The sequence below is a fragment of the Pholcus phalangioides genome, unplaced genomic scaffold (assembly GCF_987345545.1).
Source record: "Pholcus phalangioides strain wild (caught in Gottingen) unplaced genomic scaffold, Ppha-v1.0 ptg000020l_1, whole genome shotgun sequence".
NCBI lineage: Eukaryota > Metazoa > Arthropoda > Arachnida > Araneae > Pholcidae > Pholcus > Pholcus phalangioides.
The window spans coordinates 3,778,109-3,792,750 of NW_028301613.1; the positions used below are offsets into that span (position 1 = coordinate 3,778,109).

General features: G+C 42.2%; 1 protein-coding gene across 3 annotated transcripts; it reads right to left on the reverse strand.

Moving 5' to 3' along the window:
* Positions 1–1,086: 1,086 nt before the first annotated feature.
* On the reverse strand, positions 1,087–14,280 carry LOC149070772 (uncharacterized). 3 transcript variants are annotated; one of them, XM_089248641.1, is made up of 8 exons: positions 14,053–14,280; positions 4,829–4,988; positions 4,556–4,724; positions 3,431–3,613; positions 3,082–3,323; positions 2,766–2,978; positions 1,652–1,844; positions 1,087–1,567 (listed from the first exon to the last, which is right to left on the reverse strand). In XM_089248641.1, the coding sequence occupies exons 1-8, from the start codon at positions 14,089–14,091 to the stop codon at positions 1,360–1,362; spliced, it is 1,407 nt and encodes a 468-aa protein (XP_089104767.1). In that variant the 5' UTR covers positions 14,092–14,280; the 3' UTR covers positions 1,087–1,359. The 3 variants fall into 3 exon arrangements, with proteins under 3 accessions (XP_089104767.1, XP_089104768.1, XP_089104769.1); XM_089248642.1 differs by lacking the exon at positions 14,053–14,280 and adding an exon at positions 7,148–7,447 and having other exon boundaries at positions 1,120–1,567; XM_089248643.1 differs by lacking the exon at positions 14,053–14,280 and adding an exon at positions 7,134–7,447 and having other exon boundaries at positions 1,138–1,567.
* Positions 14,281–14,642: the final 362 nt, after the last annotated feature.

Here is a 14,642-nt window from a genome sequence, read left to right on the forward strand (position 1 = left end):
TTTATATGGTTTTTTCTTTAAAATACACATTTGTCGTATTATTGCACGTAATTTTTTCTTTTTTAAATTGGCTTACAGTCAGTCTCCTTTGTACAATATATATATACAGTCAAACCTCGTTAGTGCGTCACCCGGTTAGCACTTCACTCCGCTTACCGGATCACTCTTTGGAAGTCCCAATTATCCTCAGGTGGGAACTGGCACAGCTATGGCCTACTCCGTTTAACGAGTCACTCCGCTTATCAAGTCATATTTTTGCTCTCCCAAGAGTGACTCATTATCGAGGTTTGACTGTATACCTTTTTCCCTCTCCCCACGCTCTTTGCCACACTTGGTTTAATTATTCTTTTTCCTCTTTGTATTCATATCTTTGTAATGTTTTCTTTCTCTCTCTTCGATGCTGCCTTAAAACTATGTATTTATTTGTAATGTAATATTTTTGTATAAATTCTGGGGCTCCGGCCTAAACGAATAAATTATTATTATAAGGCGATAACAGTTAAGCCCAACCGCTCTACTGTGCTCCTGACGAAGGTTCGTGGTTGGTTCAAAGGCTTGCTGCAGGTTGAATTTACAGGCGAAGGTTCTAGCCATACTAGCTGCAGTGGAATGGGTTATATATAAGCAAGGCCAGCAGATGACGATATGTACTGACAGTACGTCTAGTATTAATGCGATTCGTGATCTCAGCCTCGGCGATATGCAAGCATTTATACAACCATCCGTCTATCAGTATCAAATGCATCAAAGGCCATGCAAGAATGGCAGGGAATGAAACTACGGACACAAATTGGCCAAAGAGGCTCTTAATCTCCTAAGGGACGAACAACTCTTGCTGCCACGCAGCCACACCAAACATATATGCTAAAAAGTGACAACTTCTATGGGACAAGAATGCTAATAAAGATGCCTACAAGGTACAGAAACGTGTCTATTGGAATAGTATCATTTGGTCTATTGACCAGTATTGAAAGTGATTATGATAACTGAGCAGTGGTCAACCCCCCAATTGGAGGACAAAACGCTGTCACTTCCCTGAGAGAGACTGCTAGAGTGGGTGAGAATAATGCAGGGTGAATGAACTCGCACTGATCATGACAGTGTTTAGTATACAAGAATACATTACTATAGTATTTCCTTCACAACAGAAGTAATAAATATATTCGAATGAGTTTCGTTACAGAGAAATCTGGTTCCCTTTTGCAATACATCGGCTCCATCTTCTTCCGAATCACGCCAATTCGTTTTGGAGCAGACGTATATCGATGATGACATTATACCCAATGTCTGCGAGTACACAATCCCTCATCAAACATGCGAGTAAAGTACTTATAATAAGTACATTGTTTCACGTTTTGTCTATATCACGATCTCTGAGAACAGCAGCAGCGACGCGTTCCGGCCTCTCGGAGGTTCATCCGCTGATGTCATGTTGATGTAACATGGAGGACTGAAAGCCGAATCCCGCACTATGTCGTGGATGGAAGCGTAAGTCGAGATGGCTCCACCGATGATGCCTATCGCCATGATCACGCACAGGTACACCATTTCGTGCGTCGGTATACTCCTAGGATAGAGAGAGATGAAAAGATGAGAATCAATGTCGGTAGCCTTCTTAATTTGCACTTCTTAAAATGCAACGGGCACTTGCCTTCTCGGCCAGTTTGGACTGTGCTGACGGTGGAGCAGGATGTAGAAAGCCGGTGGGAAGACGAAAGTCATGAGTGTCACAGTCGATGCCCCGACGAGGTTTAGGACTTTACCGAACTTTGGTATTGACAAGGCGATGAATATGACAACGAGCATCATGGCCGATCTCACGACACAACGCTGTAGGCCGAACCCTGCAAAAAAAAAAAAAAACCGATCGGATTATATATTGTGAATCTCGATACTTAGAGTTAGTGATGTAGGCATATCACTGCCAACAATTCATCGACAGGAAAATTAACCGAAAATAATTCATCAAGTAAATTCACCGTTAACATTCCACTGACAGGAAAATTCATCGACACAGAAATTCACCGTCAATTTTCATCAGCAGGAAAATCCACTGACAAAAATTTATCACCGACAGGAAAATCCACCGATGTCAGTTCATCGACAGGAAAATCCGCCGATTTCAGTTCATCGACAGGAAAATCCGCCGATGTCAGTTCATCGACAGGGAAATTCAGCGACAACAAACCATCGACAGGGAAATTCACTGGCAACAGACCATCGACAGGGATATCCACCACCGTCAGTTCATCAACAATTCACTGACAAGAAAATCCACAGTCAATAATTCATCAGCAGGAAAATCCACTGACAACAATTAATCGACAGGAAATTCGCATTTGCTCGCTTACTCGATTTAAATGAGTAAGTCCCAGTTCGACTGAGACAAAATCCAGGTTCAAATGAACTGCCCAAGAAGAACATAATAAAGTAAATCATTCTTAACCGACACCCCCCTCAAATGCGGTCACCCCTCTTTTACGGCCAAATAATAATTTTCCCTTGTATAATAAAAGTATGCATTTCAAACCCCTGACTAATGGTCACCCCTCTTTTAAGGACGAATTTTATTTTGTCCCATTAGTGTCCGAAAACGAGGGGTTTTATTGTATATTATACTGTACTTTTGGCATAACAGTGCTTGGTTCAAAAACTGGCGATATTTAGCGTTATTTTGCGGGAATCGACGGATGTCTCGGTTCTGTCTCATTGCAATATTGGAGTAGGGTTGACTCATATATCAAGAATCGAAGTTAATTTCTTACTTTTCGGCACCCGGAGGATTTCTTCCAGCTCTTGAGCAGGAGCGTTGATCGCCAGCAGAAACGCAAAGAACAGATGGATCGCCAAGAGAATGTCCACGGCCGTGAGTAGACCCTCTTTACCGGGAAGTATGGACTGCAAAACGTTGTCGGTGACGTCTTTACCGTAGGTGAGGTATCCACACACCGACACCGGAACATACAGCATCATCAGCACTGACAGAACAGAAGGAGGAAAAAAACAGAAATGAATCCACGAGCAGATTTAGAGCGGCATTCAATTAGCAAGACGATGAAACATCGGCGATATGAAAGTTACCGACGAACGCGATGGAAGCCGACTTCGGAAACTTCTGCTTGTTCCTCATGTCGTTCTGGAACGTCGGGAACGTCGAGGCCCCACCGAAAGCGAACAGTATGGTCGCGAAGGACAGTGCGAAGCTGATTGTGTCCGGAGCCTCGTACACCTTCTCTGGTATGACCGCGTAGTCTTTCGTCATGGCCACGATAAGCAGAACCGATGCCGACACCGTCGTCAAGAGCGCCACTATCGCAGCTGGCCTTAAACGAGAGAAGGAAAAAAGAATTCAAGAATGAGACTCGCAAATATCGAACCTCTAATATCAGCTAGTCGATGCAATCGCGCGCATTCTACAACAAGCTTTTACCAGAAATCTTCGGGTGTTCCGAGCCACATGAGGGGACAGAGAACGGCTCCGAGTATGAGTATCCAGTAGCATGACAAAAGACCGGCGCTTCTGCCTAAATTGCCGACGATCTGCGCACTGAGCAACAGGAATACCGTTGCCACTCCGAAAAGCGTGAAATCGACACAAAAGGACACTATGTAACTAGAAAATATGAAAACATATGATATTAGGTAACCTAAGAACAGAGTTCTTGCCATATTTGGTCATTAGAAAAATCACAGCAAATGTCGCATACCGTTAGTCCTCAATAGCAACCCTATTGACACACACCACATTTGCGAAAGTTGAGAGCAGGCAGACCTACAACACGGTACTGACAAAACACGAAAATGCAAGCACTTCCATCTTCTCTTCAGGAAATGGAAGCCAGATGGCAGCATGAACACGAAACAAGCGCAACTCGACAACATAAATACGTTACGGCCAAGAATACACTCAGAACACACATTCTCCGGCATGTGCCGATTCGTTAGAAATTCCGTAGACGAATGTGTACGAGGTGCATGTTCGGTTAAGTAGTAGTAGTAGTCCATTCAGGGAAGTGAATGCGGGATAACTGTAATATAGGAAGAGAAGTAGGACCGATGACAAAGTGCCTACCAGCTATGCCATTGTATTGCACCCCTGACCACCCATAGCATGAGTGCGGCCTTGCATGGTCATGAAATAGCTTTACACTCTAGCAATTTACCAATCCTATCCCGCCTCTTTCTGCTTCAGTGCTCGTTTCAACTGCTGCGAGTACACTGCAACCTACTACCTAACCATTACTGTATACTCGCAGCGGTTGGAACGGGTGCAATAAGCACTGGAGCAGAAGCATCCAGAACCGGTAAATCGCAAGAGTGAAATGTTACCTCACGACTATGCCAATCCGCATATGGGGTGGGTGGCTCGGGATGCCATACAACAATTTGACGAAGAGGTACTGTGTGCTCTTCGACGTACTTCCGCAGTTAGTAATGCGTTTGAAAGGGGCCTTCCGCTTACAAAAATAAGTGAAATCGGGCCGCGAGCATCAAATGGTTGAGCAACCAACGGTATAAAGTGCTTAAATGGTACATAAAATAACGATAATGTTACCTCATCCAGGGAGCGACTGCTCGACTCGCTATCGTTGGGTAAGGCTTCCTTGACTTGGATCGATATTCCTCCCATCGCTCTTCCAAGATCAACCAACACTTTCCCAGACATATACCAGAGAACAGAGCATTCAAACAGCAAACGAACAAGAGAGCCACTCCACCCCAACCTGGATATCAAGAGGGGGGGGGACCATCAATAAAGTCAATGTTAAATATGATATTTATATACTCAGGATCTCACCGTGAAATTAGGACGTCATCGTACATATACCTGATTGCTTCAGAGCGTGTGGTAGCGCCAATAACCCGCTTCCAGCCATCTCCCCAGCGACGAAGACGGACGTCAGCCACATAGACAAGCCTTTCTTTTTCTCGCCGAGGTCGAACGACTTGGTCGATTTCTCGCCAATGCTGTCATCCTTGCCAGAATCCTGCAGCGAGAAACACAAACATTTAGTTCTGGTTTGTCATAGTTCTCATAATGGGTACGCATTAGTCGTGGCTATCAGGAGACACGTCTCGATTGGCCCATATAACCTCAGTGGTTCAGCACCTCTTTCACGCACCAAAGTTGGGACTTATCAAGTCAATCACTACCAGGCAAGTTGCACATCTCGTGACTCGTTATTCCGTTCACATTACTCGCGAACACACGCGAGAAGAAGCCCAAGCGTGTGCATTTCAGACCAACATTTCGAGCATTACTTACCTCGTCCATTTCCTCCTCAGTTTAATAATAATAAAAAAACAAACTAGAAGCTGTACGGAGCGAGGCATTTTAAGACACCGACAGCTAATTATATTATTTTATTAGTCATCGGTTTTAATTATGCAATATTAAAGCGTTTTCTGACTCAGCGTGTTTTTGCTATGATTATTAGGGAACAATCGTGTGTGTGTGTCTGCGACGTGCATTCACGCATCGTGTCAGGTTTCATGTATTCTTCCCTCTTTGTTTTCATGAATCACGTCGTTATTTCTGGAACTGACACCGACACGTCTGTTAATCAAGTCATCAGAAAGTGATGATGGCTATTAAGAAAAAAAATGGCCATTAAAAAAAAGAAATGAATAAACTTGGGATATTTCGCAAAAGAGTCGCGTCAACAGCAATGACGTTAAGGGTTCGGAGTTTGACGGATGGCCGCCGTCCAATTCGCCATCGCAGCTTCAGTTTTTTGATAATTTCTATTGAATTATCAATAGTAAGGGGTTCTCGTATAAGTTCAAATCTAAGTACATTATTAGATCATTACCGGCTAGGAGTACTTGATAAGAAGCGCTACATGGACTGCTTTACAACACACACCAACTCCGGTCATATATCGCCATATGGCAATTTTCAACCAGTGGAGTTGGGTGGGAAATGAATGTTCCCTTCATCGGTGGTCGCCCCAGCTTCGGTAGGTAAAGAACCATGGACCTTGATGGTAACCTTCATAGGGGAAGACGAGAATCTTACCACTGTGTGCGGTCACTCTTTAGATCGCTCACCTACCTGATCCTACGCTCACCTGGTCACTATTTTGGGCACTCACATACTTGCATACTATTTTGGTCATAGACTCTGTAGGTAACACTTTTGCCTGGTTGACTCACTGACCTGGTTCCTGGCTCTTTATGTCACTCTTTTGGTCAATTACGTGCTTGAAAGTTCTGTAGGTAACTCGTTTGGTCACTCACTGACCTAATCTATCACTCTCTAGCAGAGGCAGAATTATCTATGGCTTTACCGCTCGTGAGCAAAACAAAAATAAAAAGAAAAAATTTCCGCCTTCTCCCATTCTATTACTATTCTTGCACACTCATTACTCAAAATTTGCTACCCTGGACTATAGCCCACTAAGACCTCTTGTAAATACGCCACTGTGATTATGAGGGGGAGGGTGTAGTCGCGTCGCAGGGTCGTATTGGTAAATATGATAAATATGATTACTTGAATTTGCCAAAAATTATGCATTCGATCGGTAATATTGGTTTTATTTGTAAGTACAGTATTTATGTATGTTAAGGGAACCCCCCCCCCCCCCCCCACATTGGATCCCTCTACTGGTGGCAGATTGGGTAAGGCTTTCCTCAAGGTGAGGGTTGCAGCTGAAAAGGGGGAGCAGGTGCCCCGGTTGATCTACCAGAAGTCACCGAACTCACCCTTTAATTGCTTCTTTTTGTTTTACATGCAAGGGGGGGGGGAGCCAAAATTCCGGGTTGACAAGGTATCTAGTTGCGGCCTTGCTCAAGGTTGAAATATAATTTCAACTTTAAATCAGATTATCCAATACGCAGGGCCGTAGTGTGCCGTCTCGGGACCCCGGGGCAGACATTTTACCTTGAAGGGGACCCTCTTGAAAGGGTTATTACTATGGGAAAACAAATATAAACTTTTGCGGGGCCCCATTCTGCTCGGGCCCAGGGGGCAGTGCCAATACGATATCCTTGACAAACTATAAACAGTCGAACATGATGCAGCCATATGTTTGAGACTCGTGTGCGTGTACGATGACGGATCGAATACACCTTTTTACAGTATAATATGGATGCGAAAATAATGAATTGCTAATCGACAGACCAGCTTTTACCTGAGTGGACTCACTTCGAGAGCTCCGTACATGGCCGCAGCTTAAAATTACTTTCCCACCGATTGGTTACTCCAACCTGAACAACGTCACATAGGCTTGCCGAATCGCTGTTGTTTACTACACAAACACTCTTCGGCAAATCATGTTCAGCTCGCAAACACAAAACGACGCATAATACACGGAACGTTAAGCTCAATGGAGAAAGAAACAGCTGGGGTTAGGCAAACGCTGCACATAGGTGATAACTCATACGCGAGGCCTGAAAAGATTAGAGCACTTGATGGCAACGAACTCACGTGTAACCGAATAAAAATGGAATAATAAACAAATATACCGAGTATTTATTGTTCTAAAGGCGAGATAGGGCCGATCTATTTGTGTGTATCACGACATTTGGGACTTTGGAGAACCGATTATGAAAGGCCACGGGGCCCTGAGATAACAACGGATTGATAAGTCTTTGCTTTTTGTTTGAAAAAACGATAATTCTATGAATTTTTGTATTAAGTCTTGAAATTATTTCTTCAATAAAATTTAGAATTATCATTAATTATTGTTCAACGTGCTCGTTTTACAAGTTTATTTTGTGACTACAGGGTGGGCAAAAAGTCCGTGGAAACTTTAAAAATGATTAAAAACCGGGAAAATAACCGAAATAAAAAACGTGCACGGGGAAAACTAGGGCACGGGAATTTTTCTTAAGACAGGGGGGAACTAAAAAACAGCCGATAGGTGGCTCTGACGTACACAAGTCAAAGAAAATATACGCAAATAACGAGCAGAATGCCTCCAGCAGAATGTGTGTTCCACATGACCGCTACCAGCGGATTAAACATTATCACACGTTATATACATTATGTGTTACCCCCTGTGGTGGTGATCGTGTGGAACACATACTGCTGTCATAAACGAATCCTATCGCCACCTATCGACTCTAAACAGCCGACAGGTGGCTCTGACGTACACAAGTCACCGATAGTGGTCATGTGGACCACATACTGATGCCATAAAAACGATTTGGAGGCATTCTGTCCGTTGTTTGCGTATCTTTTCTTTGACTTGTAAACGTCATCACCTCCTATCGGCTGTTTTTTGAGGTTTTTTCCCTGTGTTAAAAAAATTTCCGAGGACGTAGGATTGTATGCTAACTATGCAAACCGTTTTTATTCCGGTCCCCCCCCCCTCGGTTTTTATTCATTTTTAAAGTCTCTACTGACTTTTTGCCACCACGTGGGCACCACTCTTCATCTGCATCCAACATCGGTCATCGCTGCTGAAGCAATCCACCGGGGGCGAATATCCGAAGACGATGTTCCTGGGGCCTCTGCCCCACAAGTACGGTTCACCTTGGGCCGGAGGACGCGGCTAACATCTCGTCGGACGAGCTTACAGTGAACCCGTCTTCAGCACATTTCCCAGAGAAGGGAGCTTATATATAGAGTGATATATCCGTGATATCCGTGAGACAACAAGTAAAATAATAACTTAATACACTTTAAGTAAAGTTTATTAAGTTAATTTTAGGGAGCGTTTTGTGGAGTGAAAGAGGATGTGTGTGTGTGGTGTCGAGGATTGAAAAAGGTATGATGGTTTGGATATGTAGAGAGGATGAACGAAAGGAGATGGACGAAACAACTATACAAGACGAGTGTGGATTGGAGAGTCTGAAGGGGTCGACCTCAGCGAACGTACCTGAATCAGATCGAGGACGTTTTTAGCAAACACCAGATTAGGAGTACCTTAATGAAGTTAATAACAATGTACCTACTAGTTTAAGTATGAAAAATTTGGCCCTGAAAAGAAATTTCAATCGTTGTACTATTGATATTTGGCTCTGTTGACTAATGAGCTTGCCGACTACTGCCCTAGACCACTAGACTACAGAGGCACCGAATCTCTCAATCTTTCCTTGTAGCTCGTGTACACTGAAAGGGACCGTACATGGACGGCCGAACCAGACTCAGGCCAAGCTCACAACTGCTGACGCTGCCACCAGATGGCGACTTATACAAGGATGACGTCACTCTCCACTACCATACGAAGGTTTTAACTGGCTGTTGCGAAGATATATTTTGGAAGTGAGTGTCCATGTACGGTTCCTTTCAGTGTACACGAGCTCCGAGGAAAGATTGAGAGATTCGGTGCCTCTGTAGTCTAGGGTGTTCACCCGGAAAGTGAAAGGACGTGTGTTCGATTCCCCGCAGGGGCAGTTGAATTTTTTCTCTCTTTCCAAAATATATCTTCGCAACAGCCAGTTGTTAAAACCTTCGACTAGTGTTAGTGTCGCGTACTGGGCCGCGATACGGCGGTTGAGAAGCACTGCTGTAGTACATCGCGTACTCATCGGCTTCGCAGTGGGGGTCGGCTGAAGTTGGTTTTCTGTGGCTCCCGACTTCGACGCGTGAATGGTAGCCGATCTCCCCATTGCAAAGTCTCGCCACAGAGGCCTGCAACGCGTGTCCGGAAAATTCACCGCCATGCAATTCAATCGCTGCGAAAATTCACCGACAAACAATTCGACCTCAATTGACGTGAGTGAATAAGTGAGTGAAGGAATGAGCGATTGAGTGAGTGACTGAATGAATGAGGGAATAAATGATTGAGTGAACAAGTGAATCAACGAATGATGAAGTATGAGTGAGTGAATGAATGAGTGGAACCTGCCCGTTACTGAAGCTAGCTCACTCATTAGGTCACTCAGCCAATCACTTGGTAGCTCATTCTACCACTCACTGGGTCACTCTCTCTATCACGCATTCACCAAGTCGCTCATTATATTACTCGGTCACTCGATCACTCTCTCGGTAAGTCAGTCACTCACTTATTTCCTAGATCACTCACTAACTGACAAGGTCGCCCACTCTCCATTTACTCATTCTATTTCCCACTTAATCCCCTGGTCGCTCACTCACTAGGTTACTCACCTGCTAACCACTGTATCAATTACTGACTGATATAATCGCGAATGAGAATTATCAAATAATCTCTAAGTAGTTTTTTTTTTCATTTCATAAAATAATATTCAGTTTTGTAATTATCGCGAATTATTAATTTGATAAATTATCGGCATTTTTATTTCAATTTCGGTAAATAATTTTTTGTTATCACCACCATTAGAGTAGTTTTTAATTTCAAAACTAGATGGCGGCACTATTCGATCCACAGATATCCCCTTCTCCGTTTTTTTCCCCTTCGTCGTCTGCTTTTTCAAAAGTTCTTTGTTTTGAGCGTCTCCTAATACCCCGAGAAAATAACTGAGCTCTTATTTTGAACTTCCAGTTCAGTTTGTCGGCTTTGCTCGCTCGTACGGAACTAAAAGGAATGTAAAATCCCGCTTTTTCGAAACTAACGTGACCAATAAATAAATAAAAAAACGGGACATTTCATTTTTTGGGCATCTCCCGACGTCAAAAAAAACCAATGTCCGATTTTCAGAGTGAGATTTCTTAGCAAACTTGCCGAAATGAATATTGCAAACAAAGCGGTGGTAGAATCGGAAAATAGAGAGAATAAAAGAAAAATCTGCCCCGTAAAATATGGGCTGATTTTTCCTTGTTTGGGTTCACTTCCCAACAAACTATACTAAGTACTATGGAACTTCTTTCAATTTTTATACTAGATGGCAGCACAAATCAATCACCGTCGATTGCTAACAGTGATGGTAACTCGGGGAAATTTCCTATATTCGTGGGAAAAATTGGCCAAAATGTGTTCACATGGAAAATTCCTTTTTTTTTTTGTAGGAAATTTTGGGAGTTCATCAAGCAAAAGAATTAGAATATATATAAATGCAAAACAATACTTTTCTAGTGTAAAATACTCGATTACATATTTCTACCGATAGATGGAAGCACAATTTTCGGAACGTGTGGGGAAATTTTGTCGAAAGGGAAGTTTTCGAGGGAAATTTTGATTGGCGGCGTTACCATCGCTGATTGTTAATTAATTTGTCATCAGCGTCTTCAAAGGTTCCTTGTTTTTAAAACCGGGTTTTCCTAAGAGCATTCACTTTTGGCATCGAATTTGTCGATAATTATTAGCAATGTCTCGTATTTTTCTTGATTCAATATGGTCAGCCAAAGCACATACTATATCTTATTGGAAATAGAAACGAATGTAAACCGCATGTGCCGCCATCTACTTTTGAATTTGCAAACGAGTGAAAACCGAAACCATCCTGCCGTGGAAAATTGATTCTCACTTCAATAATGAGCAGAAACTTTTTATTTTCAGATCGAAAATAATCTTATCGAAGCCACCTGAATATGTTCAGGCGCCTGAGGCGCAAATATATGTGTATTTTTGGCATTTTTCAGCTTCAAAATTTCTTTAGCTACGCAACAACATGACTTTTAATGACAATGTAAGTCTACGTTACATAGCTAAAGAAATTTTGAAGTTGAAAAATGTGTCACTGTGACCGAAACAAAATGAAATGTCGGGAGAATAAATAGATGAATTCTGCATGGATAAAGTTCTTCAATCATTTGAAATCGAGGCGTCGTACCAGGTATTGGTGAAGAGTCCAATGTGAAAGCTTGTGACGATAATTATTTTGCAATATAAATAAAAGCTTCTAGCAATTGTAATCACAATGATTGCACACGTAACGGTATCATTCATTTCAAAATGATACCGTTTGAAATGAAACCGATAAGCTTCATATCTCGCAGATAGTTAGTGTCGTAAGTCCCGTATATACGGGACGACCGGCAACTTCCGACACTTTTTTTTCATGTCCCGAGAAGAGATCGGAGAATAAAACCTGGGCGATCTCTTCTTTTTCAATCAACGATGCAAAATTTAATATAATAAAACCTATCGGAGATTTTGTTTTTGAACTACACATGCATTTATTCGACCAGTGGGCGAAAATTTTCCGGAGTTACGTTTTCCCGAGTTGAGCAAATGCGTTAAGACGTCTCCGCAAAACAGAAATTAAACCAGAGAAAAACAGATTTTTTTTCCTTCTCTGGACCATTTCAGTGTTTTCCGATCAACCCTGGGCAACACTAGGTGAATGACCCTACCCTTGGTTTTCAGATTAACCCAGAACCTCTGCCAACTTGTCCACGTCTTCGAGCAAAAAGTTGCAGAAACTGTCAGATATGAAGCATCTCTAGGAAAAAGAGTCATCTGTCATTCTACCTTTTGGTATAATAACTACGATCAAATAAAAATTGGTGCAAAAAAATTTATCAGTTCAGGAGACAGGCAACTTGAGTAAATGAAAAAAATTACTTTCATTTGCCAAAACGGGACATTTTTGTTGAAATCGGGACGCATGATCATATGACATAGATTGAAACTAAATCTTATTTGCACACTGGCTGAGCGTAGCTTCTGGCGTTAACGTTAGTGCTCTTGGCGATGAAGTGCTTCTACGACTTTAAAAGTTTGGGAACCACTGGTGTATGTTCCAGCGTATGCGAACAGCGTACAACTAGTGCCGTCTTAAGGCATGGGCCCACCCGGGCACGGCCCGGGGGCCTCAAGAGAAAAGGGATCTAGTTGAGATTTTATAAAATTTGCATGGTAGATCCTCAGAAAAATCATTTGGCCCGGGGGCCCATGATGCTCTTAAGACGGCCCTGCGTACAACCACAGTGCTGTCGCCATAAAGCGATTTACAAAACTCTTACCGTTATTCCCGCACACATAAAGGTGACCTATGTGCCGGAAAATTTGTCTTTCCACGGAGATCTTCGCGAAATTTCAGTACAAATCCTTGCAAGCACTATACTGAAAATCCCTAATAAGGGATAATAAATCTCGACAAGCTAAAATCCAGACAGCACTGATATCTCGGCAAACCAAGATACTCTGACGACTTCCGAAATCTGCACGAAAAAAATTCTAAACCGGAAGACCGTTCAGATAAATCCCGACACTACAAAAATTCGAACAACCCACTATCCCAATTTTCCTTCACTAGTCACTATTCTGGAAATTCCCAAAATCCCGAAGACCCAAAGTTCCAACAAAGTACCGAAATGCTGATGAGTAAAAGCCTGAAAATTCCGAAATCCCGATGAGAAAAATCCTGAAAATACCACAATATTGATAAAACAAAATCGCAACAATAACAAAAAAATCACGACACCAGCGAAATTTGCACACCATCAAAATTGTGACGAGTAGAAATCCTCAAAACCGCTAAATCGTGATGAGAAAAATACTGAGAATAAACGAAATCCTGATGAGCAAAATCCTGAAAATAAACGAAATCCTGAGCAAAATCCTGAAAATAAACGAAATCCCGATGAGAAAAATCCTGAAAATACTGATGAGCAAATTCCTAGAAAGACCAAATTCCTGGAAATACCGATGAGCAAAATCCTCTCAAAATACCGAAATATCAATGAACCAACATCGAAAAAATCTCGACGTCTGCAAAATTTCCACACCACGAAAGTAGTATGATGAGTGGAAATTTTCTATAAGTACCGAAATCCTGATGAGCAAAATACTGAAAACAACCGAAATCCCGATGAACAAAATTCTGAGAACACAAAAATTCCGATGCGCAAACTCCTGAAAATATCAAACTATCGAGGAACCAACATCTCAGCTATATCGGCGCATTGCCGACACCAGCAAAATTTCCACGCCATCCAAGTTGTAACGAGTAGAAATCCTAAAAACACCGAAATCCCGATGGGCAAAAAAGTCCTCAAAATACCGAAATACCGATGAGCAAAAAATCCTCAAAATACAGAAATTCCGACAAGCCGAAATCCCGAGATTACCGAAACAATAACGATAACACAAAATCTTCAAAAAAAAATACCGAAATTCTAACGACGAGAATACCCAACATTACCGAAATTCTTTCAGACGAAAGCGAGCTGGTACTAGGTTATTCATCGATATACACTGGTGACAAAAAATACAGCGATACGAGGAGTATAAATTTTACCGTAGGAATCTGTCCTCCTTTCAATATCATCCTCTCCATGACACGATTTAGTTACACGACAATACTCAGGGCGGTGCAATATGTCGGCGGTCAACCTCCTCGACACATCGAGCAAGACAAATTTGTCGCGCTCATCAAAACGATGATAACACATGCGGTTTTTTTTGGTTTGTTTTGTGCGAGATTAAAGACAGTGATGAATTGCATCACAATGAAAAGGAGTAAATACGAAATTAAGGTGTAAAAGAAATTGCGCCGGTGAGAGTTATTATTATTTACTTTGAATGTTATCACTTGTTATCGAAACGGCGCCGTTTTTTTTTTTTTACTATTCCGGATCAGATAACATTGTCGTTAATGTGCCGACATTAATACATGGGTGATTTCTGGATCAGTGTGATCAAGGACGATCGGTCCATCAAGTCCACGCATTAACATTGTCTTCCACTTATCTATAATGTGTGCATGATTGTTCGGATCGATTATGGGGGGCCCTCCCACATGAAGTAAGTGGTAGAAGCTGGCCTAGATGAATATTATTTTTAATTTCTTAATAAAAAAAAAAAACTTTGAGCTATGTTCTTCTTCAA

What these genes read in the sequence shown, in the direction of transcription:
- LOC149070772 (XM_089248641.1), bottom strand. Translation starts at nt 14,091, where the DNA reads ATGGAGAGGATGATATTGAAAGGAGGACAGATTCCTACG. An exon ending in ACACGCTCTGAAGCAATCAG is followed by an intron (nt 4,725 to 4,828) that starts GTATATGTACGA and finishes CTTGATATCCAG; the next exon opens with GTTGGGGTGGAGTGGCTCTC. An exon ending in AATCCTCCGGGTGCCGAAAA is followed by an intron (nt 1,845 to 2,765) that starts GTAAGAAATTAA and finishes TTTTTTTTGCAG; the next exon opens with GGTTCGGCCTACAGCGTTGT.